At 41.3% G+C, this 27,604-nt stretch overlaps 1 protein-coding gene across 1 annotated transcript; it reads left to right on the top strand.

Annotated features, from left to right (window-relative positions):
* The first annotated feature begins 47 nt into the window (after positions 1-47).
* TMED8 (transmembrane p24 trafficking protein family member 8) lies at positions 48-25,787 on the top strand. The gene is made up of 6 exons (XM_066627754.1): positions 48-201; positions 6,863-6,941; positions 11,271-11,412; positions 12,833-12,974; positions 13,633-13,929; positions 16,495-25,787. Exons 1-6 carry the CDS (start codon positions 54-56, stop codon positions 16,710-16,712), a joined length of 1,026 nt encoding a protein of 341 aa, XP_066483851.1. The 5' UTR covers positions 48-53; the 3' UTR covers positions 16,713-25,787.
* The last annotated feature ends 1,817 nt before the right edge of the window (positions 25,788-27,604 follow it).

The raw sequence follows: 27,604 nt of genomic DNA, 5'->3' as shown, positions 1-27,604 counted from the left end.
GGCCGCTCGGCTCTTTCCGGCTGCCCTCGGCTGGCTCCGCTCTCCGCCTCCCCATGTCGGACGTGCTGGCTGCTGCTGCGGGCTCCCGGTTTGAGCCCTCCGCCGCCGGGGGCCTGGGAGGCGGCAGGAGCAGCGGCGGGGGCGCCCTCCCCGAGGCGACTGAAGGGGGCGAGGAGAAGCGCCCCTCGCCGCCGCCTCCAGGTACTGCTGGTGGGGGGTCGACCCTCCCCTCAGGGCCCTCCCAGCCGTGCCCTGAGGTAGCCCCGCAGGGATGGGGGTGCCTTCCACGGCTGCCAGGCACAGGCAGCGGTTCAACAGGTAGCCCCTCCCGCCCGCAGGCGACGCTCTCTACCTGTTGAGCCTCTGCCTGTCGCATCACTTTAAATGCTCAGGATGATGGTGAGGAGAAGCCATCTTCATCCTCACCACCGACCTTCTCTTCATGTCGGGGGCAGCCTTAGGGGGTGGGGTGTCTTTGTGCAGAGCCTCTGGGGGGCTGAGTCTGGGCACTGGGCTCGCGCTGCAGGTTCTTGGGGCAGAAATCGTGGGAAAAGGCTTTTTCCATGCCCGTCTGCTCAGAAGTCAGTCCCACTGCAGTCAATGGGTCTTTCTCCCAGGAAAGTGTGGCTAGGGTTGGAGCCTAAGGCTGCAGAACTGCACACCTGGGAGTCAGTCCCATACCAGTGGAGTAGCTAGAGGGGGTGCAAAGCACAAAGTATTGCAGAGAGCCTCACCGCAGCATAAGAAGAGCCCCACTGGATCAGGCCCCACTGGATCTAGTCCAGCTTCCTGTATCTGGCAGTGGCTTACCACATGCCTCAGGGAGCACACAAGACAATGAGACCTGCATCCTGTTGCCCTCCCTTGCTTCTGGGGCCCCTCCACCACCCCCCTTTGGGGGTGCCATTCCGGGTGGGGGTGAGTAAAATGAAAGTGTTTTGACAGAATACAGATATTCCAGTGTGGTTTGTTTCATTGCATTCTGTATTAAATTGCCTTTCCAAGGATATATAACATGATGGTATTATTTGTACCTACCAAGGTTTTCACAATTTTGGCCACTAGTGTCTGATTCCCCCCCCCCCAAGCTTGTTGCCCAGTGCAATTGGGCATGCCCCCTGCATGCCCTTAGCTACACCACTAGTGCTAGCAGCCCCTCCCCTTCGGAGCCATTCTGGGCAGGGTGAGCAAACAGAGGCATACACCTGTGCTTTGCTCCCTCCCTGTCTAGAATAACTGAACTTGCATGCTGCACTGAGGCGCCCTACAAGACTTAGTGCTTTGCATCCCCTCTAGCTACACCACTGGTCCCATTGAAACTGATGGGGCTTGCTGAGTAAACACACAGAGGATTGTGGGGTTAGGTGACCTGGGACTGACATTTGTTCTGAAAAGACATTTGTTCTGCATCTCAACACCAGCTCCTTTCTAGGCACCTCAGTGGCGGCTTGTACAGCCAATTAATTTCTCTTTGACGTATTTGGAGAAGGTCCCTGGACTGCTGTTTAAGTACCAGTCCTCTTTAATGTATTTAAGTGGCTATGGGGCAAACTGTATGTTGAGTTCAGAAGGAGCATCCTAGTCGTCATTCTGTGGAATTATTTTCAGTAATTCTCCCTTCAGGGTAAATCAGTTGCAAAGCCCAGAAAGTAATCCCTCTGGCTTGGCCTTTCCACATTACCCCTATAATGTGACTTTCTTGAATTTCTCCTTTATGGACTTCTTTCCCAGGCAAGATAGCCAAATAATGCTTTCGTAGGCTTTGCAAGTGATAATGTAACTAAAATTAAATTTAGTAGCTCATTGATGTCAGTCTTTTCCCCTATAGATGTGCCCACATACCAGGAGGTAACTTGAGTAGCAGTGAGTTCAGCACTTTGTTGGAAGCATTTGTCGGTTGAGCTTGTAGGCTGGTTTAAACAATGTCTTGCCTCTGTCCTGATCCATTGCATTATGATACAAGTATGTTTGTGCACAAGGCTTAGGTGCTGATCAGTTGTGGGATTTTGGGATGGAGGAAGAATATCATCTGAAAACATTGCTGAAAGATAGTGCCATTTCCAGAGACAGAACTATCCCTATTGATGTAGAAGCTGATGCCTTTTTGACTCTCCCTCCTCACCTCACCCAGTACCCCATCTGTTAGGAAATTGTTGCTTTCCTATAGTTACAACCAAATAAGCATATTATTAATTTGCAGTGAACTGGAAAAAAAAAAATCTGTAGTAGGAAGTAACAGAATGTTGTAGGGCAACATTATTAGGCAGAAAATAAAAAACTAAATCATTTATTACTGAAGAATAACAATGTCCAAAAAAGGCTAGGGGAGCTTTTAATGTTTTATAAAATATTTGTGGTACATTATGCTGTACTTATCCAGGAAATAGTTTTGGCTGACGTCTGTCAACAGCCTGTCTTATGTTGTAGCACAACTTGTTTGATCTACTTGTTTGTCAGAAGCTGGCCTCTAATAGCTTTTATTCCCTTGGGTTGCATTGTTTAATTTTTCCCTAACATATCATCTGTTTTATAATTAGGTGACTACTCAGTGGTGTAACTGTTGCATCATATAACAGACAATAGTAACATTGCTGTAAAATTCTTTGCTTGTTTTTGTGTACCTTATCTTTTTGCCAGTTTTTAAGAAACTGTTTTTAAAAACAGTATCACCTCAGAAGTTTTTATGCCACAGCTTCCAATTAGAAAAAGCACATTTATAAATCTTACATGAAAATAATCTTGAAAATATGTGGGCATTGACTGACAGTCTGCCTCTTGAAGGAGGATGCTGTTCAGTAATTATTGCAATCTGGGGATGGACCTTTAGTGCTGTTTGTATAATTAGGGTAACAGAATGGGGAGGGCACTTTAGGTGCAGAATTTGTATTTTTTTAACATATTACAACATATATTATGGTAATATAATAATGCAGATTCCAGAGCCACCAATCATTTATTTATTTTAAAAAATGTTTAGGTAATCTGAGGGTTACGGCAGAAGGCTAATTTCTAATTGGGAACTGAGATTCCCAATGACAAAATCTGTATGTGTCTGTTGGGGTCATGAAATACAACCTTGCTAGTAACATTTCTTATATTTTATGGAAGATTTTAAGGCTTCCATTCCCAACTCTCTGTTCTTCAGTTCAAGAGTTATGCAAGATGACCTTCTGTGCTAAACGCAGGAGGGATAACTGAATTAGTTATCATGACTTTGTGAGGAAAAAGCATTTCCTTATTGCTTTGGAGGGCAGAACAAGATCATTGGTGTCCATTGTAAAATGATTTCCCAAATGCTCTGCAGTACCAGGAAGAAAAATCACAATTGTCTAAGTTTATTTTGGAAACTAGCATCCTATGATCGTCTTTAATAAGGGGCTCTAAAGTTTCCATTTGAGGAGTCTCATGGGAACTCTTGTAATCAGTTCTTCTTGTTGACATGTTCTATAAATTTTGGGGGAAGTTCCTGCATAAGCCATAAACCCTATAATATTTAGGAAGAGATTTCACATTCTAAATATATTGTATCATAAAAATGTCATATATTGATTATACATTAGACACATTAGGTGATGTACTGCCTAGAACTCCATGGAAGTAGTTTCATAGGTTTGCGGAAGGCCTGAGTAAATGCAAATCTGGTGGCCAGAGACTGGGCACTCCTTATTTCTCCACTATTTTAGCAGTTCTATATCTGGTACACCTTCACCATGTAAGTTTGTTATGGTATCTGGTGCAGAACTTGGTGCTTAGGAGTCTTAATAATTTTCAAAAAGCAATTATCAAGTCTCTTTAGATTTAAAAAACATGGAGGTGGGCCCAGGAAGAAATATGAGAAATCTAAGAGGAGATGAGCAGAAGTATCACTGATCAAGGCATGAGAATTAATATAGTGGCTGAACAGCAAACCAGGAAGTTCTCATTGCAAAACATACTCCAGCCATGAACTCAGCAGATTGCTTATTCAGAATGCTGAATAACCAGCATTCCTCAACCAGTGGTATGTATACCATTGGTGATACTTGAGGTGGTGTCCAGTGGTACTTATGGGACCTCCAGACCCCCGCCACCTGGCAGTGAGACCAACAACACAACCAGCAGCTGTAGGAGGCCCAAGCTTGGTGGGCAGAGCTCCAGCATGCACTTTTCTTGTGCTCAAAAAAATCTTCCCATCTTTCTTGAGCCTCTTACCTATGTTTGTTGCATCACGTCTGGCCTTCCGAACTAGAAGTAACTGGCAATGACATCATTACTTCTGGTGATACTTCCAGTATCTGGACTGTGTGAGGTGGTACAGTGGGAGACAAACTTTGAGAAATGCTGCTTTAGGCAAGCTACTCGTACTTTTCTTAACCTGCCCTAATTCCCTTCTGCAATATGGCAATGAATAGTGAAATGTCTTGCAGGGCTATTTTAACAATTATGATTACCCCTTGCTAATTGGGTAAGAGGCACTTTTTAAAGTGGGTGTTCCTCTTTTATTTAGCAGGGGGAGAGTAACTGGCCCTCCTCATGCCAGCAGTGGCTTTTCTAGTGGCTGTCTGCTGGTGTTTTGCATCTTTTAGATTGTGAGCCCTTTTAGGACAGGAAGCCATTAGTTATTTGATTTTTCTCTGTAAACCTCTTTGTGAACTTTTGTTGAAAAGCGGTATATAAATACTGCTAATAGTAATAAAAATAATGAGACAATACCTTGCTCATGTTACTTTCATTCCATATCATCCATGTTTTTATGATGCTTTAACACTGGTGTTTTAATGGAAGGTATTTATGCTGCAGTTTTATTATTATTTGCTGCATAATTTTACGGCTTTTGCAAAAATCTTTGTAATTGTTTTAATGCTTTATGTGTGTGTGTTCTGTCATATTATTAGCTGCCTTGGTTGCCTGTCTGTAGGGGAATGGTGGGTTATTTGAGAAAGTACGCATAATCATGTATAATGTGCAGAATTTATTTTAGCTAGGTATAGAATGTTTTTTTCAGACACTGTGCACACACTGGCAATGACCACATATCATTGTGCTTTGTGATCACTCTAAAGATGTAATTAGAACTAATGTTTCTGATTTTCTGCAGCCTTCAAAACTGAGAGAGGCAATTAGAAGGCATCACAACAAACCTTGAAAGGCATCTTTACTGCTTTTGTTTTTCTAAGGGAGAAGCAGCACAGTGAAAGGTCTACAATTAGTTGGTGGAACTGATAGCTGAGGGAGGTGTTGGATTCTTTTTCATTGGAGGTATTCAAACAGAGGCTCAACAGGCAACTGCTGGAGATGCTCTGTCTAGGAGGATTTGCTGCTACATGCAGGAGTTTGGGCTAGATCAGGGGTGTTAAACTCATTTCATATAGCGGACCAAATAGCATTCATGGTGTCTACTGAGGGCCGGAAGGGATGTAATTAGGCAGGAAGTGATGTCATTAAACAGGTCATAAACCATAAATAAATACTTTTTCTCACTTAGGAACTCATTAGCTGCAAATGACAGAAGATAAAATAAACAAAACTTGATAACATTTCAAGATATGGGAGAGTCCAATTATCATGCGGGCATCCCTTTCAGCAGTGACAGCCCACCTCAACAGCTGATGGTGGTACTAGGAGAGACCAAGTACTGAATAAAAAGCTTCCGCAGACCACATCTGGCCTCCAGGCCTCATGTTTGACACCCTTGGGCTAGAAGATTCTGTGAAAACAGCAAAAACTGCATGGTAGCAAATTTTCCCTTTATTATTATTAACCAACCATCTTCTCTCAATACTGCGGTGTCTATATTTATTACTCAAAAATAAGTTTTCTTGAATTTCCAAAACAAGACAAAAGGCGGTTAACAAAATATACTGAAAACCTGATCAAAACAAACACTACATGTAAAACTACAGTTCAAAAGACCACATCAGTGCAGACACCAGCCGTGGTCAGGGATCAGATTCCTTAAAACAAGTCTTTGAAAATTAGCTCCAAAAGAAGTCTTGGTTGCTTGCTGCTAATATGCCGTGTGTGTTTAAAAACACACACACACTCTCTCTCTCTCTGCCTTCCTTAGCAGTTTGGTGCTTAGCAACAAATCTTAATAACAATATTCTAATTCCATGATTTCCTGTAGAAAATACCTCAGATTCAAGGTTCAGCTAAAGGCCCATAGCTCTTGATAAAATGCCACAGAACTCCCAGCGTCCCCAACTTTAGGACGTGTGTCTGGGAGGTTGTACTTCATTTAGAAAGGCACTTAAGTTCAGAGCTTGTCTGTGAAGCTATCTTATCTGTTTTCTGAAAAGTGGAGGCTTTTAGTAAGTGGCCCTGCCCATTTGCCATCTTTAACAAGCTCTTAATTGTTAATTTAAGATTGTGCAATGTTTGGATTGTTTTTTAATCTGAAATATCACATCGCTTGTCTGACTCATTGCATTCTGCTTGTTATGTAAACAGACATTAAAGTAAAACCAGCATTTTAAGCCATACATTTTGATATGATTTGAGGCATAGCTTACAAACACAAATGTACTGTTGTTTAATTCCCCCCACCTCCATACTAAGTGTATCAGTTCCATCACTTTATAGGTTATTTTGTTCAGTCACATTTCCAGTACTCTGTGAGCCTATCATAGTTTAAATGTCCCACCTTGGCCAGAACTTCTTTCTTAAAACTAGGTCTAACAACCCCTGAGCAGAAGCTTGTTCTATTCATGCTTATTGACTTTTCCTGTACTTTTCACTAGAAGCCTTTGGAGATGCATTAAGATCTCCTGAGGCAAAGAGGCAGAATAATGCATGGAAAGCTGATTGTCAGCAAAACTATTTGTGCCTAGTAACTAAAATTCTACTCATACAGAAGACCATCTTTGCTTTCTTCTTCTTCTAGAGAATGAAGATTCAACTCAAAGGTCAGAACCTGCATCCCAGACAAATACTGCTTCAGATAAAGATGCCTTGCAGTGCAGGTAGGAAATATATATGGTAAACACCTGCATTAAAAATTGATTGAGGGCAAAGAAATGAAAGGGGATATTTCTGTGTTGTACTCTTGCAGATCTTTTCCTCACAATCAGCCTTTTCCCATCATGGTAATGAAGAAAGTGTTTTATTCTGAAATGTTAGGTTTACTAAAAATCCAATCAAATGAGAGATCACCATTTTGTCTTGATTTTAAAATCAGCTTTATTATCAACATAAACCTTTGGACTCTGTGCAAGGAACACTTTTAATCTAAAATTTCCATTGTATGGAATAACCACAAGTAGCATTCTTGTCCTTTACTGGTGAATTTCCATACTGCTTAGAGACTGATTTGTTGATACTTAAAATTGTAAAGTTCTGTTTAACAGAGAAAAGAGACCAATTAAGAAGGTCAAACTTTGTGTACTCTCTCTTCTACATTGTGGGAGCACAATGTTATGTTTAAAAGCAATCTGAGGTAATCCTAGCATGTGAAATCTGCAGCACAGAGGAGACTGAAATCCCTGCTGCCTTTGTAATTATGTCTCCATCCAAAGATGCTGTGCAGAACTCCGCTTGATGCCAAATAAGCGTTTGATTTAATCTCTGGGCTTGCATGAGCTCTAGGAAATTTTTTACTGCTTGTTTACTCCCTATACTAGTATATGTTTACCTATTAAATGTAAATTTATTTTCTCACAATGAAAATTTTGCTGGCTGAATCCTGGCTTTGTTTTCATAATTGGTTTTTACTCTTTAGGTGCAATTCAAGCTGTTTTCTTGCCTTTAGATTTTGGCTAGGATATTTTAGGGAATATCTTTACCCATCCCTCTCCTGAAGGGCTTAAATTTAGGAATCCTTCTGTGGCTGTTGAAGGCAAGTCTGGTGGCTGTGAGGAGCAGGGCTTCCTCCGTGATGACTTCCATCCTCTATAATTCACTCTCAGGAAAATTTACCAGGCTCATTTACTGCTAGCTTTTAGGGATATAGTGGAAACACCATAATTTCATTTCAGAACCCTTTTTTATTTCCTGAGGGTCTTTTGGAAGTGTTTCCATTTTGCTGTGTATTTGGCTGCTCTCTGGTTTTATTATTGTAATTGGAGATTATAGTGTGTTTTTTGTGTCAGTATTTCATATTGTTTTATGGCAGTTTGAACTGTAAGCTGTCTTTGACGATTTTGTGTAGAAGACCAAAACAGGAATTTAAAGTATTTCAAGAATATAATTTATTTTGTACAAAACAGTATTGTATTGGCAACCTTCAGTCTCGAAAGACTATGGTATCGCGCTCTGAAAGGTGGTTCTGGCACAGCGTCTAGTGTGGCTGAAAAGGCCAATCCGGGAGTGACAATCCCTTCCACACCGGGAGCAAGTGCAGTCTGTCCCTGGTCTGTCTCCCTGGCTATGGGCCTTCCTTCTTTGCCTCTTAGCCTCAGACTGTTGGCAAAGTGTCTCTTCAAACTGGGAAAGGCCATGCTGCACAGCCTGCCTCCAAGCGGGCCGCTCAGAGGCCAGGGTTTCCCACTTGTTGAGGTCCATCCCTAAGGCCTTCAGATCCCTCTTGCAGATGTCCTTGTATCGCAGCTGTGGTCTACCTGTAGGGCGCTTTCCTTGCATGAGTTCTCCATAGAGGAGATCCTTTGGGATCCGGCCATCATCCATTCTCACGACATGACCGAGCCAACGCAGGCGTCTCTGTTTCAGCAGTGAATACATGCTAGGGATTCCAGCACGTTCCAGGACTGTGTTGTTTGGAACTTTGTCCTGCCAGGTGATGCCGAGGATGCGTCGGAGGCAGCGCATGTGGAAAGCGCTCAGTTTCCTCTCCTGTTGTGGGCGAAGAGTCCATGACTCGCTGCAGTACACAAGTGTACTCAGGACGCAAGCTCTGTAGACCTGGATCTTGGTATGTTCCGTCAGCTTCTTGTTGGACCAGACTCTCTTTGTGAGTCTGGAAAACGTGGTAAAATCCAAAGTCCAGCTGAAATGTCTGCGTGACTTCCTCTTTGCCGACGATGCAGCTGTCACTACCCACTCTGCCAAAGATCTCCAGCAGCTCATGGATCGTTTTAGCAAGGCCTGCCAAGATTTTGGACTGACAATCAGCCTGAAGAAAACACAGGTCATGGTTCAGGATGTGGACTCACCTCCCTGCATTACAATCTCTGAGCATGAACTGGAGGTTGTCCATGACTTTGTGTACCTTGGCTCAACGATCTCCGACACTCATTCTCTCGATGCCGAGCTAAACAGGCGCATCGGTAAAGCAGCTACAAAACAGTACTAAAACATTATTCAGCATGCTTCGATAAAGCTGATTGTGTCCCTAAACTGTGACTTAGGGTTAGCTCAAGTGTTTGTGGAAAGTCTCACCAATCTAGTTTGGATGTCTTGCAACAAATTGCTCTTGTCACAATATTAGAAATGAATGAGAAGATAGGGGTAAAGAAGCCATAATGGAAACTATTCAGTGTGTGTAACCATCTGGACTCCTAGGCTGCAATCTGTACACACAACTGAGAGTAAGACTTCCTTCTGAGTAAACATGTAAAGAATTGCACTGTTAGTTATAATGCTAATTTAGGGCCCATGGCTAGCTTGGTTGGTTTTCCTTTGCAGTTTTTGTTCCTCAAATTAATCCATAAAACAGCTGAGTTTGTGGCAGGAAAATAAAATAAAGGAGTTTCCTAGTTAAAAGGTGATAAATCTATAGCTGGCTGATTTAGTATCCATTTGTGCTCCTTGTGGCTCTGCCCCTTTTTCCCATTGCTGTCAAACAGAATAAACCCTGTGCTAACACAGCAGTTAGCTATCCAGCACCAAGCAAGTGCTTCTGGGGCCCAGGCTCTGTTGGTAAGAAGTTTGTTTGCTTATCTTTTAGATTATAATTGATTTACCCTTTAAGGTTATTTTTAAAAACCTTTCAGGACAATTTAAAAAATTGTTCAAGGCAGAAACATTTTACAGGAAAATTGCACAATTTAGCAAATCACACTCACTTGAATATAATCACTTCTCATGTTAAGAGGAGTAGGCCATTAGGAAAAGAGGCAAGTGAGAGACCAGCTTAACCAATGCAAGTTTCCATTATGGCCAGTTGTGAACTTAATGCTGGATTTCCATTTTTTATCTTAACTTGCAGCTGAAACATGTTTTCCTTTTCCAAGTACTGTAGCTGTGCTTCCAATAGTGGTTACACAGTGAAGCTGATATTGGTGTGGACACAGGAAATCAATTGCTGGTTACTAGTCCAAGCTTGGAAAAATGGCCTCCACAGTAGCAAATGCAGAATAGGAGCATTTTTCTTGATACCCTGACAGAAATTCCATAATCTTCCACTCTGTATGAACATTGTATGATAGCACCAGTGTGCTGGGAGAAATATGCCTCTTGCAGGGATATACTTCACTAGTTAGTTGAAGAAAGTAGACGAGGGAGTGGTGCTGTTCTTGTGCCTCTATTTCTTTTGTGTTACTTGTACAACCACCACCCCCCTTAACACCTTAATTATACATTATTATTATTGTCATTTCCCAACAATGTGGAGCCATATTCAAATGCTGTGTACATACTTTGTATCCAGAAGATCCCAACCCCTGGCATTTTCAGTTAAAAGGAACTTGCATGCAATGTTCTGCATGCAGCCTTAGAGAGCTGCTTCCAGCTCTGAGAGAGCAGTGATCTATTCTTATGAAATTCAGTACAATGATCAGTTCTGGAAGGTAGTTGGCAGGAGGAGGAGCTTGCTGAAACTGATTATTACAGTAAGCTCTTGAGCAAGCTTCTTATGCTCTACCTTATTCCAATGAGCTTTGTGAAGCATAAGGTTTAAACCTTTGCATAAGGTTTAAATTCATTCTTTTCATTTTTAAAAATTTATTCTTGAAAGTTATGTTTATAGATGTGGTAGTGTTTCAACAAAACTGTCAGATTACTTCAGGCTACTTCTTTTTTCCAAACAAATTACATGATGGTGGTTAATTCCGCCTGCGCGAAAGGTATGATTTGCTAAAGGCAATGTTTACAAGGTAACCTGGCTATGAAGGCATTGTTGGAAGGGCTCAGCTGGACTGAATTTCTGCTGCCTGAGGGAGTATAACACAGTAGAATGGTTCATTCTAGTTTTGACTTAGCTGAGACAGATTCACCTGGATGCAGTAGGAAAGTGCATACTAGAGAAATCCTGGTGCTTTAACATCCTATGCTTCATTTTTAGCTATTTAACCCTTCTAGTTGATAGAACTGACCTTCATTTGTGTGTGTCTTATACACTGGCTTTTCCATCATGCTGTTAAAACATCCTGAACTGATATATTGTCTTTCTCTGAGAGGCTGCAGAATGGATCATCTGTGAGTGCAGATGCTACAAAAGATTCTGGAAGCTCTGATGGTAACCAGGAGGAGCAAGATGAAGCAAGAAAGGAAGGCCTAACCGATCAATTCCAGGAAAGCCTAACTGATCATCCGAAAAAGGTAGCTTTGTCTCCTAGTCTATTGCTTAACAAATGCCAGTTTTGCTATCCTTTGTTTCTTGAATGATTCATTTTTACTGCACAGAAACAACATCCTTTGTGAAGATTTTGTGTTGTATCTTATTCATAGTTCATATTTTTGGTTACATTATTGAGCTGCAGCTTTTGGATCAGGTTAGTTTTTAACTTTATCAAAATTTGTACTCAGCCTGGCAGTCTTTTTGGACACTGTTAAGTTCATAAAATCTTGACATTTTTTTTTAAAAAGGGAGAGAACCTTAAAAGGACCTTTTTAAAACTTTGTCACACACAAGTGCAATAGCAAAGTTAAAGAAGTGTCTAAGATACAGATGTATTGATCAGAATTTTCTTTTTTTTCTTTTTTCTTTTTTTGCAAAAGGAAAAGTTGTTGCACAGGGAAGGAAGGTAATGGCTGAGATGGAATGAGTTGCAAAAATTTTTGTCTGAATAGCCAGTTTTAATATAAGGGAGTATTTTGTTAAAAGGCTCATTTTATACTTATATTGCAAAATACTAATTTTAGTGCTGGAATCCCTGGATCACAACTGAGCTAGAACATAGCATGCAGTGACAACTATATAGATTGCTAGCAGCTTATTCTAGAATAAACTATGTTAAATTGGCCATAAATAAAAATAAAAAATTAGTAGTAGTAGAAGCAGTAGTAACAACAGTATTTATATACCACTTTTCAACAAAAAGTTCACAAAGCAGTTTACAGCGAATCAAATAATTAATGGCTCCATTCCCAAAAGGACTCACAATCTAAAGAGATGCAAAACAACACCAGCAGACAGCCACTAGAAAAGACACTGCTGGGGTGAGGAGGGCCAGTTACTTTCCCCCAGCTAAATAAAAAAGGAGCACCTGCTTGAAAAAGTGCTCTTACTCAGTTAGCAGGGGTTTTAAATTGAAAAGCAGGATAAGTGTTTTAAACAAATAATTTTGCTGCTGTAGTCATCCTGTCTGTTGCTGAGCCTGTACCTGTGGTGTTGCATTTTGGTGAAGGCAATAGTTAACTGACCATTGCTTTTGGTTTTCCATAAAAGGTGAAACTGGAGCAAAAAATTGCATCAAGTTTTCTGTAAGTCTTTCAAGCTTGATGTAATTTTTTCTCCCTACTTTCTCTCCCAGCCCACCCCAAGAGCTCATATATGACCCCAAAATATGTTCAGATCTATATTCCTGGCTGATTTTAAAAAAAGAGTTCTTTTAAAAAACTAAAAATATTATCTTTTTAATGGCAGGATAGTGTCTTCTATATAAGATGTAGCAACTGTGCATCAATAAGTAAAAATTTATGATAAAATATAAACTTTAAAAGATTTAAGGAACTACAAAAAAGAGAAGCTGGATGTTCATGTGGTGTGATATTAAAAATGCTTCTGGCCTCTGTGTAGGAGGAAGTGGTGCAGATGACAAAGTATCCTGTCCCACAAGGACCAGGTGATATAGTCATGATACAGTCGGAATACACTGGTGCAGTGGATGTCCTTTCAGCAGAGCTTGAAACCACAGACTTACTGGGTGAGCAGAAAAAAGGTAAGGGCTAAGATTACATCATTGTGCTTAGGCTTGGATCAGCTGCTAGAGTTCTGTGCAAGAAATATTTGTAGCATTAGTGCTGTTCTGTCAGACATGATGAGACTTTTAGGTAACAATATAGTACCTGACCAGACAGAAATGTGACATACCAAGTTTAGAGATAAATTATGTGGGGTTTGATGATTTTGGTGGTGGCTGCAACTACCACTGTAGTTCCTTCTCTTGGCCAGCTCTGTTTGTTCCCACACTGCATTCCTTCACTTTTGAAAAGGCAGAGGAAAATGAAGAGGGAAATAGAGGAAGAGGAGTGGTAGAGACAGTACTTCCCAATTCCATATCCTATTCCAAATCCGCCCTCTACTTTCCAAAACTTAGGGTGTGCAATGCAGGAAGGAGGATGACTAGAACTGGCATGGGGAATGAGCCACAGAGACCAAAGTTCTTAGCAGGGTGATGTGACATCAGGTGATGGGAGGGTGTTGCTTTGGTGGACTCTAGAACCACTATAAGCCTGGTGAGGTGGAGGGAGAGATCCTCCTTTTTCCTTCGAAAAGGGGCATCCTTTTCGCTAGACTAGTCAGTTCTCTTAAGAAATAACATCCCCCTCTCCCACAGGAATTACAGGTCAGTCAAATCCTGCCTGTGTTTTTTTCAGCTCGGCCTCCACCTTTGATACCACCCACTACTTGGACAAGCGCCAAGATAAGGGAATTCAAAACAAAGATAGCTAAGGAGAAGAATGCCCGAATGGTAGTGAAAAGGGGGGAGGTGGTAACAGTTCGTGTGCCAACCCACCCTGACGGGAAGCGAGTCTGCTGGGAGTTTGCTACAGAAGATTATGACATTGGCTTTGGAGTTTATTTTGATTGGACTCCTGTTACGAGCACTGCCATTACTGTGCAAGTCAGTGAGTCAAGTGATGAAGAAGACGATGAAGAGGAAGAGTTTGAAGGTCAGTTCAGCTGGCCAAGGGCCACAGCAGTTGTTTTGGTATCACAGTACTTCTACATGTTAGAATTCTACGATCCATTAAGCACACTTTGCTTATGTTCCTACATTTTAGAGGCCCAAATGAAGTCACTGAGACTTTCATCTCTTGTCCCATGTATGTTTTAGAAATGCATATCTGTCCTTTTCCGTTATGGCTCAGGTGACTCACAAAGAAAAATTATCTACAGTGCTTGAATTGCGGAGGAAAGATAGGGGATCCTTTATTCAATCCACAAACGCTGCCTCCTGACTCTCCCCATCTTAGCTAAGTCATGGCTGCTCCAAAACTGTCAAGGACAGGGGACTATAATAAAAAGCTGGGGAACTGAATCTCTGGTAATTAAAGCATTGCACACCAATAATATTTAAAACCAACATTAAAAAACAAAGACCTTTCAGCAATGTTGCCATTAAAGCCAAACACCATGGCAACTTTTTTGACAGTTCTTTAGTAACTCTTTATTACATGCATTTTTTTTACTTCAGCTATTTTGAACAGCCTACTTATGGTTCACAGATAGTCACTTAGAACTACTTTAGCTTCAGTAGTAGTACTACCTCATATGCCTTCAGACAATTCTCTGTGCCATCACCAAGAAAATTGCCAATAAAATTGGCAACGAAATGTCAGAACACTATAGTCAGAACCCTTTACATGCCTGGCCTAGTTAACAAACATGTCTTGCATTTCTTTGTAAAACCCAATAAGGATTTGTTCTTCACCAGGGAGCAAATGTCATAACCTTAGGAACACCATAGAGCAGTGATTCTCAAACGTTTAGCACTGGGACCCATTTTTTAGAATGAGAATCTGTTAGGACCCACCAGAAGTGACATCATCAAGCAGGATAATTTTTAACAATTGTAGGCTTTAATCCTACTCACACTTACCTGGGAGTAAGCCCCATTTAAAAGCATATCCTGTTAAAAGTACAGATCTGTAACCTTTCCCCAAAAGCAGTCGCATACCATGATAGCATCACGTCTAACATATTAAAAATAAAATATTAAAGTAAATGGGGTCTCACCTGAAATTGGCTCGTGACTTACCTAGTGGGTCCCAACCCACAGTTTGAGAAACACTGCCATAGAGAAATAGCCCTGCTTTATTCTGAATCTGTTTTTAGATCCTTTGCAAGGACTCAAACTAGATCTTTCCATTCTCCCTATAGTCTTATGTGTAAAATTTTACCATCTGATAAATGTTTGAATCCTGATTTAAATCCTGGTTCACTGTTCAAACCTTGCATTATCTATTTCCATTCCACTCTTCCTTAAAGGGAGGGAATGTTGTACAATAAGGTTATCTCATTTTACCCTCACAAGAGCCCAGTGTGATAGCTTAGTGACTGAGAGATAATGACTGACTTAGAGCCCAATCCTATGCTTGTCTACTCAGAAGTAAGTTCCATTATAGTTAATGGGGCTTACTCCCTGGAAAGATTGGATAGGATTAGGCTGTTAGTGAGCCTCATGGCTTAATGGGGATTTAAACCCAAGTCTCCCTGGTTCACATCTAGCACTCCATCCTTTTACAGTACACTGGCTCTCCAGTAATACTTGGACTAATGTAAAACTATTAGTATGCTATTTTAACACCTAAGACGACCAGCATATTTAACAGTCTTTTTCTTTGGGGCTGGGCATGATATATGAGTAGGCTGCTTTAAAAACAAAAAAAACTATGCTGAGATAAGCCAGTTGCTTTACAGGGAGAACAAAACTAGATTCTGCAAGCTGTACAAATCATGCAGATTTGCTTTATTATCCTTCCCCATGACTAACAAAAGGAAAATGAACCATGAAGACCACTGGAACCTCATATTCTCACTTCTAAAAATCTTATTTAGCTACCCTTGTGGCTTCGGAAATGCTTTGAGGCGTTGTCCAAGTACTTCCAAACCTAATTTTTCAGCCCACTAATTCAAAACTTGCTTTAAAAAAAAGCAACTGAGATTTTCAAGATGCCAACTTCAATGCCTACTACAGAATTTTAAGATACCAAACTATGTTTAACTGCACACAGCCCAGCATATGACATACTAAGTCTAGAGATAAATTATATGCCTGTGGTGGGTTTTGGTGATTTATGTCTCTGCTGTTGGGTGGGAGATGGGGGAAAAATCACGTATTTTTATTCTTTGGTTTCATTTTTCTAATTAATCATACCAACTTGGGAAAGATACATTACAAAACATTATTTATAGATTTATTCAGATGCTGCAAATTTAAATACACAAGTCTTATTTTGCTTATGTTTAAGTTTTGCTTGCTTATTTATTTATATTATGCCAGTAAATATTAAAGACTGTGGTATTGGCCTACAAATAGATACATTACTGAATGGAGAGGCATGAAGCCTAAATTACACTATCCTCACTAGATCCTTTTAGAGCCAACATCCAGTGTGCGGCATAAGATAGGTTTGATGCAAGCTCCTTCTTGATTCATGGCCCTGAGTCTTTCGTGAGTCTTTCTTTTGGCTGCTTTAACTGATGGATATATTGTGTATGTGGTTTTTCTTCAGGACCTATTCCTGTTGGTGATGTGGAAAGGGGCTCCAGAAGTCGTTTGCGAAACCGTTATGGAGAGATCATGCCTGTCTACCGAAGGGACAGCCACCGGGAAGTGCAAATAGGCAGCCATGATTATCCAGGCGAGGGCATTTACTTGCTCAAATTTGACAATTCTTACTCTCTCCTACGTAACAAGATTCTTCTCTTCCATGTCTATTATACCAGCTGAAGGAGTCCACATACATTTTGGTTCATAGTGGGCAGGACCAAAGACACTGAAATAAGGAAAGCAAGCTTCCTGTCAAGACTAGTATCTCTTAACAGGCATCACCCGATTTGCTGAATCTGAACGCCCATCTCTATGCTTATGTGCAGATTATCTCTCAGTTCTGCCCCACTGCTAATACTGGTACAAGTGATCATTGGCAGCTCGAGTTTGTCTTTTGCAGACCCTATGCTGAGACCTTTGCTACCACAAGCAAATTGCTGGGCGCAACCTTCAGGTGTCTGCTTTCCCTTTCTGTTGCACTTATGTGAACTGAAACTGAAATGTGTCCTTTTTTCTTTTTTGTAAATATGTTTTCATCTTCTATCCCACTGGTTGCAAATAATTGCTTGGATCAACTGCCAAAGCATCTTGTAGAAAGTATAGAGCTATACTGCTACTGTGCTGCCTGGTCTCTGGGGATCTTGTTAGATGGAATGTACACATCCCATCAAGGCCACTGGCTGCTTATCTTCTCTCCCCTTTGTATAGTTGTGTGGCTCCAACTGTGGCATGACCAGTGCAAGGCACAACTGGAATGCAGTTGTGTATACATGGATCTCAATTTCACAGCTTGACAGATAAAGAGTTTGTGTAGCATGCAAGGGAGCACTGTGGAAGAGAGAATAAGCCAGACTGTTATGATGATGGAGAATGACTAAGAAAATGTTCACCGCTACCAGAGTGCACACACTTTTGGGGGGCATATTGTGCTGCTCTTTCAGTTGGCTTCTTGGCCTGAATTCAGTATAGCTAAAGACTGGAGTGTCCAACTCAAATGGGCTGGAGTGCCAAGTTCCTCATCAAGTAGATGCCTTGGAGCCATATACTTCTTTAAAACCAAAAAAGTCACTTCCACTGGAACTAGAACATTATCAATTTCACATATTAAAATTGGACAATCAGTTGTGTGCAGCTCATCTACTCTAATATAGTGCATTGTTTGAATGGAATCAGTCTTACATGCACTTTCCTTGCTGTGCCTGGGGACCCCAGGAGCAGTCATTCCCAGGCATAACCACCCCCCCTACCCCAGAGGTAGTACTAGTGACCAAAGGGTAATGCTGAGTCATGCAGTATAGCATTCATTGGCAAGATAGCCCTTTTGCTCTGTTATGGATGTTGACTTCCTAGCTCTGGTGGTAATTTCTGTGGGTCCTGTTCTTGAAATCTCTAGCTTAAGATCTCAGGTCTCAAAAGTTAATAAGAAAGCCTCTTTCCTTGCATACCTGTGTACAGTGGTTATTCAGACCTCAGGGGCATTGCCAACCGTAATGCAACATAAACAACACTCATTCCATTTCAGACATTGCCCTTCACATCAGCTGTCAGTCACACTGTACTGAAGTAGTAATTGTAGATCATGTTGTTTCTGCAGCACAGAATTATAAATGTATTTATTAAGTTTTCAGATGCAACTTTGAGTACATGTTTTTTTCAAAGCAGCTGCTGTTTGATATTTGTCTAACACATTTGCTTGGCTTTTTGCATGATTGTAGCAAATGTTTTTGGTGTAGTCATGGATTTTTTGCGACATTCCCAGGGAATACCCTTGAGATCTGTATATATGGCTGTCTTTTGCTGTTGCAGGTTTAGTGAGGGAAGTTATAAAGCCAAAGAAATAACCTTCTAAAGAGACCTGATAATTTTCTAATTTTGCCATTTTAAATGGTCTGCCCAAGACAGGTGAATTACGTAGCTAGCAAAGCAAATAGAGTAGCAAGAGACCATTCATGCCAGTTAACTTTAATGGGTGGTATGTTTTTGTTTTGTTGTTTGTGTGTGTTTTACAGAGAAAGGGCTTGCTTTCAACTATTGGATGGGAGAATTGGCAAGTAAGGCTGATTTTAAAAGAGGGAAGTGGGTAAGAGTAGCTGCATCAGTTTTGCTTTTCTTCAGGGTAGAATTGGAAGAATGGACAACAGTTGACCCATTCCAGGCCAGTAGTGGGGAAAGCGGGGCTTACAATGAGAAACATTTAGGTTCAGTTTTTTGCAAAGAAGTTAGTGGGGCACAACAGGAGGGGCACAAACATATCATTAAAATTCCAAATGAATCATTGGGCTTAGAGTAGCATGTGTGATGTTTTTTCCTCTGTAGTAACCTGGACAGTAGCTGCTTTTCGGAGTGGTTCTGAAGAACCGAAAAGTGACTCGCTATGTGTCTCCATTATGTAGCTTTTTAAAAAAAATGTGATTTTGCTGTTCTCTCCTAAAACATTATTTATAATTTTTATTTATTGTTACTCCAAACATTTCCCCTTTAATGCATCCTCTTATGACTTGGCACATCTTAAGAAATATGTAGAGCCTATTTTCAACACAGGGGTCATGCTTCATCCAGGGCCTAAGAAATAAAAATGTGTTTGCTTTGTGTGGGGCTGCGCCTGAAGAGAGAAGATAAAAAAAGAAATTGTGTATATATCAGGTATGCAAGTTTGAGCTAAATTCATCTGTTAATCATAAAGCTCTCTTTAGGACTGATTTCCTTTTTGTCACATGAGCAATGTAAACTTTCTCCTCTGCAAGATAAACCTGCATTGGTCCTTCAGCCACAATGTCTGCTTAAGGTGTGCTAGATCATGTTAACTATAATTGCTACTGAAATTGTACTACATGTTCTGATTGCAAAAATGGAAAGCAGCTTATTCCTTCTGGCTCAACATGGAGTTGATTTTGGAGCACACAGTAGATCTTGAAAGTAAATAATGAAAAGTAGATCCTGAAAGTAAATAATGTAAAATTGAGCAAATTAAAGCTCAAGATCTGTTTCAAGCAAACAAGGGTCTTAAATATTTTCCTCTACGGAGTCTAATGGCAGATATGCTTTAATTCTGCTTTCCTTAAGTTCAGAGTTTTATTTTGAAAATGCACTTTGTCCTTTTCACAATTGCAATGTAATTTTTGAATAATATTTGCAGATTAATGATGAAGTATATTAGTTGAAAGAAGGATGAGTTGTAACCTGTACAAGACGTCTCCAAGAATACAGGTTTTGCGTGTAGTGATTGTGTAGTGGAGAAAGTAGGCATTTCTTTCTCCAGAAAGTGAAGTGCATGGGGGACTCAAATAATATCCGATCCAGAATTTTTCAGCTTCAGAGATGGAGCCTGGTCAAAATGTATCAATGTATTATCTCTTTTCACTCTGTGAAGATCGATAGGAATGTGCACATGTTCCTTGAAACCTTAAAATTCTTGCTGGCTTTTTTTATCCTGACCCTATGGAATTGGGCAACATTCAGGGAAACGCACATTCTTATCTGGAAGTGATCCTCATTATACAGGGTGCCTCAAAAAAAAAGTACACATAGATGAACTCTAATTCTTACATACTTTGCAGAAAACCTGATAAGGAAAGGGAAGCTTAGGGGAAGCATTTGAAGAGATGTGTGGAACCGTCCCAGGACACAAGTTGGTGGATGTCTGCAGATCCTGGGCATCCCAATCCTGAGTATCCTGTGCACCTCAGCCTGCCGTGGGCGGCGCCTCAGGAGAAGGAGTTTTGTCCCCTTCCCCCGGCTAAGGAAAGTAGCCCCGCAATGGGGCTACTCACTTTACTGCCGACCAAAAGGTCAACAGTAAAATAAAGGTGTTCGTGTAGTGCGCCAAGCCCTGCATGAATGGTCAGGATCTGATGGAGCTGAGCTCCACCAGACCCGCCTCCTGCCTCACCACTCCCTCCCCCGGCACGCCTCCTGCCCGCCCTCTCTCCGCCCTCCCCATGTCTCCCCCCTCCCCGGAACGCCCCGCCCCACTTACCATACCATGGCTCGGCGGTCCATGAGACTGCCGAGCAGTAGAGGACAGGCGCTTGCCCAGCGCAAGCCAGTGCTGGGCTAGCATGGGTGCTGGCCCGGCGGTAAGCCTTGCAGATGTGCCTTACAGCATGTTTGCGACCATGTGCTCCGGCGGAAAGCCGGAGCGCTGAGCTCAGGATTGGGCTGTTAGTCAACTATGCCAGCAGTGTATAGATGCCAAGGGGGAGCATTTCAAAGACATGGTCTATTTTATTCATTTATTCATGAATTAACTTGATCAAGCAACTGCTTCTGTGTACACCATATGCAGTATATGTGTGAGCTATAGTATTATAGTTCACATGTGAATTATAGCATAATAAATTTGACACTCTAAAGCAGGGGTGGCCAGACTGGCTTACGAGACATACATGACTCTTTGATGTATAATGTGCAACTCTTGGAAATATGTGTACATTTCCTTGAGGTACCTTGTTCTTACCATTGTAGATGGGATAGAAATGTAATCAGGCATTGGGAGAGGTCGGATATGGTTTCCTTCTCTTATATTGGAACTTCTAAGATATTTGAGGTCATTCTTAGGTGTAATCTCATGGCTGAAGTACTGTGATACTTTGCCTCATTTTTTATGCTTATGAAACTGACTCAGCAGACTTTTTACAGTAAATAGAATTGGCATGTCTGAATATATGGTAAAACATATGCAGCTAAGGGCCCAATGCTATCTAACTTTCCAGTGCTGCTGCAGCTGCAATGCAGCCCTGAGGTAAGGAAATATATGCTCCCTTACCTTCAGAAGGCCTCTGTGACTGCCCCCACCACCACCACAGGATGCAGCACATGCACCCCTGGCATGGCTGCATCGGCACTGGAAAGTTGGATAGGATTTGGCCCTAAATGTGGTAAGCTGTGCGATGTCTAACGTCCACCTTGTATCTTTAACCAGTAGGATAGCTAATTTATTCCAAAAAAACATGTTTTTTAATAATCTTTGGAGCCTAGTTTCTCCTTTGTTTTACTTCTGTCCCCTCATCTTGTAGAAATGCTATTTGCTCAGGGTTCTTGAATGAGAAGGCAAGCTTATTTGACACAAAAACAGAAAAGGGTCCTGCTGGAGCAGATCAAGGGTCTATCTAATCCAACATCCTGTTTCCAGGTATTGCTAGCCTGATGGTCCTGAGAAGCCCACAGTAAGAGATGAAAGCAACAGCCCCCTCCTGCAGTTTGTCCACACACCCCCGTAACTGGCGTTCAAATGAGTATGCCCCCTGAATCCAGAAGTTCCATTTAACTAATGTCCAAATTTATCTACTTCCATCTAAGCTTTTGAAAGCAAATTCCATGTTCCACAACACAACCTGTATGCATGCTTACTCAGAAGTAAGTCCTGGGGTATTCAGTGGTGCTTACTCCCCAATAAGTTTATTTACTTACTATATTGATATCCAACTTTTCTCCCCAAGGGAACACTCAAAGCAGTTTACAAACATAAAAACCACATTTAAAACAATAAGTTATATATAAACATTAAAATAGCCTTAGGCAAGTAAAACAACCTTAAAATTATAGTAAAACACAAAATGGAGAATTAAGAAGGGAAAACTTGTAAAAGCTAAAAACAGCATGGATGTAAAGTGTGTTTAGGATTGTAGCCATAATCAAGCACCACTTGGTTAAATTTCTGTATTAGCACCTTATCTGTTTGTAGTACAAAGTGTGCTGGACAGGTGATCACCTGGGGCTAATCAATTTCACTGATCCTTTAAAACTGCTCAGGGAAAATTAAAGCTGCCTTGTTTATCTCCTTAAGGAGGATGCAGTTGCCAGGAAACTGATGCATTAAGAATGGTGTAATAGAAGCCTAAGCTTCCCATGGACTTCAGTCTTCAAAGCCTATTCCTGTTATCTGCCTTTAGGACCTAAACCAATTTGATTAGATCAGTGGTTGCCAACCTTTAGGAGCCTGCCAACAACTGAGGCAAAAAATCATTGTGGACCACATGCAGCTCTGGGCAGTCTCGTCTCCTGCTCTCTCTGGTGATCTGTCTCCCAAGTGCTCACCCATGGACTATCCAAGAGGATGGAGAATGGACCACCCACAGCTCTCTGGTGGTCTGTGGGAGACTTCTTGCTTGGCAAGACACTAGAGGTGATCGAAGCTGATTTTTTTCCCCTGAGACCACACGGACCACTTCTTGGTCTCGAAGACCACAAATTGGGAATCTGGATTAGATCAATAGCATGAGATAATCCTTACTAGGAAGACATAGGGGTAGTTTACAAAGGAGGTATTAACTCATCTCCTGATACCCTCTTCTACACTTTAATTTGGGGAAGGAAGTAGTGTCCAGGCTGAGATGTAACAGGAATCCATTGTTTCCTACTACATGAGCAAACCACAGGAAACTGCAGTCTCTCCCCCTCTTTTGAGCATGAGGGCAGATAAAGGAACCCTTTTGCTCCTAGTTTGTATGTAATATAGAACTGTAGCTTACTTCAAAAACAGGAAACTGTTTTATTCAGATCACAACTAGGTAAAACCAACCAGAATTAAATTGTGGTTTCACAGTCTAGTTTTTTTAATTAACTGTGGTTTGAATGAACTATGATTCCCAAAGTTAATATGAAACACAGAACTGTGGCTTACTTCAGACCAAGAAGTAGAAGCTTTCATTTTTTAGTTCTCATGTGTAAAAGGATAGAAGAGCAAACAAGGTTGTGGTTCCCTGAAGCTCATTTTCAGTTGCAACTTGCAAACCATTAATTTGCAATTACATCTGAACCCAGCTTTTGTTAGCATTAGTGCTTCATTCCCAGTACTTAGCACCAAAGCCCAAATCCTTGCAGTGTGGGTTGTATCCACAGAAATTTGTCATGACTAAGCAGCATTGAAATTAATGAGGCACATTAGTAGTGGCTGATTAAGTGCCATTAATTTCAATGGGCCTTGGTCATGATTAACTCTTTGGATACAACCCCATGTGTCCTGTACCTTACCTCGATAGTTTTCATTGGGGCAACAGTTGGTCAAATGTACTCTCTGACCTATGCTCAAAGTGTGATTTTAAGTGGCCGTTTCTTATTCTTTGGTTTACTTCTCTGTGTCTTGATTACTTTGCCAGTGAAACCGTCCATGCCTTGAATTTTTAAAAATTAGTTTTAAACATTCATGCAGGCTTGAAAGTGTTTTCATCTTTAGAAGATTTAGTGTGACTAAGGGCCCAATCCTATCAAATTTTCCAGCCCCAGTGTAGCTGTGCCAATGGGGCATGCACCTGCATCCTGCAGTGGAGGGAGGCAGTCATGGAGGCCTTTTCAAGGTAAGGGAACATGTAGGTAATGCAATGTAGGACTGCATTGCACTGACGTTGGTGCTGGAAAGTTGGATAGGATTTGGTTTGAACCCCTGATCTTTGAAGTCATTAACCAAGCACACAGTGTTAGTAAATACTCCTGTAATATTTGTCCTACATAGTTTCTTGTGTCATGGAATGTGTTCGATCAAGGAAGTCATTTTGAGATGCACTTAGATGTAAAACTGACTCTGGTCCAAGAAATGACTTGGTTCCAAGACAATGCATTGGCAAATAAGAGTTTAAGGTTGCATCCTTAAAACATATAGGATAAGAATTAATAAGTACTATTGAACTCTTGTGGTTCTTACTTCTGGGTAAACATAGATAAAATTGTGTTGTAGGGTTGTGTAAACTGCTGCATTAGCACAGTAACCACAACCTACTGTTTAAGGTTCAATAGCACAATTCTAGCATGTCTGTTCTGAAGTCCCATTGTGTTCAGTGGGACTTACTCCCAGGAAAGTGCATATAGGATTATGATCCAAAGGGCTTATGCTAGCCCTATTGGATTTTTTTTTACTTTTTTAACACCACAGCCCTGTGCCATATCAAAATATGTACGTATGAAACTGTCTTATGTGGAGTTGTCCATTGATTCTAGTCCAATAGCCCTCCTCTGAGGCGCAGCAACTCAACATTTCAGGCAAGGATATTTTCTCAACCACTTTCCTGATATATCTTTTTAACTGGCGATACCAGAGATTTAATTTAGAACTTTGTGAGCACAAAGCATGTTCTGTACCACTGATGGTGAATCCATCCCAACAGTTTAGGAAACAAATACAGTAGTAGTTTTCCATGCAGTATGGCAGGAGTTGCTGTCCAGGGACCTTGCATTCAAAGCCTTCTACACATGCTCTCCAGAGACTAGCTGATGATGTGCCATCAAGCAGAGTGATATCTCCCGATGTTATCACTAGAATACATGAGTAGAAATGTTTCAGGTTAGGGAATAATGAAAGACAAGAGGCAACTGAACTTCCTAGGTCTCTAGGCCAATGTTAAATAGATGAAGGTGTTGCAAGAGCTACATTAATAACACACAATAAAAATCGTAGTTGGCTCCTCATGTTGGATGAGCCAATGTTGCAAATGCTGGATGTGAGCATTTGAATTGCACAGAATTATTTGCCTGTAGCAGGTGTTCAAAGGAAAAAGACAAATGATGCTATATAATATGTGAATGAAACAAAAGAGGAAATTTTAAGTAGGAGCACAGATACGTTGTTTTTGCTTTGAGCACTTAAACCTGAAGAAAACTTCTATGCAACTCTCATTCTTCTAGTATTCTAAACGCGTGGCTGGCATCAGCTAGGCTGTGCCTCACTTGCTCCGATTTTAGACAATTAATGGCTTGATCTTGAGCAAGATGTAGAATGAGAATTCATGGCTGTACCCATATTTAGGCAGGTTAAGGTAGCAACTCTTTGTGTATTTGCTTGGAACTTACTGAACACAGTGGGGCTTGCTCTGGGGTATACATGCATAGGATTGAGCTGCAAGAGTGTTTAGGAGTAGCACTGAAACACAAATTCATATTCTAAAAGAACCTGAATAGACTGCCTTCTGGTCTGGAGTGAGACAATATGCTGTTCAGTGGGAATGCCGGTTGGGCACACTTTTTCTGTAGTTTCCCCCCCTCCCATGATAGTCTGCGTGATTATGACTTTTTTCCATAATCAGTAACTTCTGCACTCAAATATGCTGCTCTGACCTCTCAGTTTATAAAAAAAAAATCCTGGAGAGGATATTTTAGTAAGGTGTAGCACTGAATCATATGTCCTGGTACTGGCTAGACAAAGAGTCTCTAGTATGTTCCTTTCCAAAGTTGGCTAATGTGTGCTGTATTGTGTAAAGTGGTTGTTTTTTTTGACTGTATTTGACTTTTTTGAAAAGTTATTTCAATAAATGTTTTCATCACACAGCCCAGGCCTCTTGTCTTTCCTTTGTTTGCTATAAGTAGGGCACAATTGTGTGCAAAGTTCTTAATGTTCATTTTTTGGTATACTGTACTTCAAATATCTACGAAGTACAGTAATGCGGGTAAAAAAGGCTGTTGAGTTTGTTCTCTCTCTAGAGAAGGCTGACAAATGTTCTGAGCTTGGCAGCTTCAGTTAAAAGGATTTGAGGGCCAATCTAGAAATGGCTCTAAGCACATTCACCTTTTCCCTTTTTTGAGTTTTATACCTATATAAAACTTATATACAAATTAAAAAAAAAAAAAACTTTTGCAGAGGGATCTCAATCATGATCACAGTAGGAGAGAGAGGGGGTTTAATCTTTCTTTCATGCTATGTCTCCGGCAAAACTCTCCCTCCCTGAAGCTGCTACCTGCTCTGGGAAAATGGTGGTTGATTCAGAATGGAGGCCCCTGCAGCTACTATTTGTCCCCAAAAGTAAGCAAAGGAAGGATGACTAATATGTTGAGAGGTAACTCTGAGATGCAACTCTTAAGAGCCACTGCCTGTCAAAGTACACTGTCCTGAACTTGATAGTTCAATGGTATGTGACATGCAGCAGCTTCATATTGTGTAAGTTCTGTCTCTGATGAGACTGAGAAGTGTTTGCCGAACAAATGCCAGATGCAGGGGAGGGCAACAGGATGCAGGTTGTGACTTGCTGTCTTTTGTCTCCCTGAAGCATTTGGTGGGCTACTGTGAGATACAGAAAGCTGAAATAGATGGGCCTTTGACCTTGTCCAGCAGGGTTCTTTTTATATTCTTAAGGACTGCTTGGCTCGGTCATGTCGGGAGAATGGATGATGGCCAGATCCCAAAGGATCTCCTCTATGGAGAACTCATGCAAGGAAAGTGCCCTACAGGTAGACCACAGCTGCGATACAAGGACATCTGCAAGAGGGATCTGAAGGCCTTAGGAGTGGACCTCAACAAGTGGGAAACCCTGGCCTCTGAGCGGCCCGCTTGGAGGCAGGCTGTGCAGCATGGCCTTTCCCAGTTTGAAGAGACACTTGGCCAACAGTCTGAGGCAAAGAGGCAAAGAAGGAAGGCCCATAGCCAGGGAGACAGACCAGGGACACACTACACTTGCTCCCAGTGTGGAAGGGATTGTCACTCCTGAATTGGCCTTTTCAGCCACACTAGATGCTGTTCCAGAACCACCATTCAGAGCTCGATACCATAATCTTTCGAGACTGAAGGTTGCCTACTACTAAGAACTGCTTACACAGAACCTCTTCAGACAGGGAAAAGATGGACAGGCAGAACTTCCCTTTAGTCAGTGTGTTTCTGTCGGTCCAATCTTAGTTAGCAAAAAGGAATATCCACACATTGGATATGTGGGTATTATTCATTCTGTTTTAGGATTAGGCATAAGTGACCCCAAACTACATACAGAGCTGTTTCAGTTTGTGCCATGCCAATTCAGCATCTTAAAATTACTTCTGAAGGCTGAGACTGAAAAGCAGTTTACTTTTTTGGCATTCAATTACCAATTGACCAAGCCTCCACTTATGGCCATTTGTAAACTTGTATGTTCTGGTGAAATTTACAAATGGCCATAAGTGGAGGTGTGGTCAATTGGTATTTTGTGTCTATTCTCTGTGTGGGAAGGCAGATTCCCTTACTGATTTAAAAGCTTTCCTTTCTAGTCAGAAGTTGTGCCTTTGTCATACCATCATCTGACCTAGCTCTCTTAGCTACTTTGTCTTGTCCTCAAGACCCCTCCTAAACAGTGTTTGATATTATTCATTGCAATATATACAGTATAAGAACATAAGAACAG

The sequence above is a fragment of the Tiliqua scincoides genome, chromosome 1, assembly GCF_035046505.1.
Source record: "Tiliqua scincoides isolate rTilSci1 chromosome 1, rTilSci1.hap2, whole genome shotgun sequence".
Classification (NCBI taxonomy): domain Eukaryota; kingdom Metazoa; phylum Chordata; class Lepidosauria; order Squamata; family Scincidae; genus Tiliqua; species Tiliqua scincoides.
Note: the sequence above shows the minus strand (reverse complement) of the source record. Positions and strands in the feature narration are given on the sequence as shown.

What these genes read in the sequence shown, in the direction of transcription:
- TMED8 (XM_066627754.1), top strand. Translation starts at nt 54, where the DNA reads ATGTCGGACGTGCTGGCTGCTGCTGCGGGCTCCCGGTTTGAGCCCTCC. An exon ending in AAAGATGCCTTGCAGTGCAG is followed by an intron (nt 6,942 to 11,270) that starts GTAGGAAATATA and finishes TTTCTCTGAGAG; the next exon opens with GCTGCAGAATGGATCATCTG. An exon ending in ACTGGGTGAGCAGAAAAAAG is followed by an intron (nt 12,975 to 13,632) that starts GTAAGGGCTAAG and finishes TGTTTTTTTCAG; the next exon opens with CTCGGCCTCCACCTTTGATA.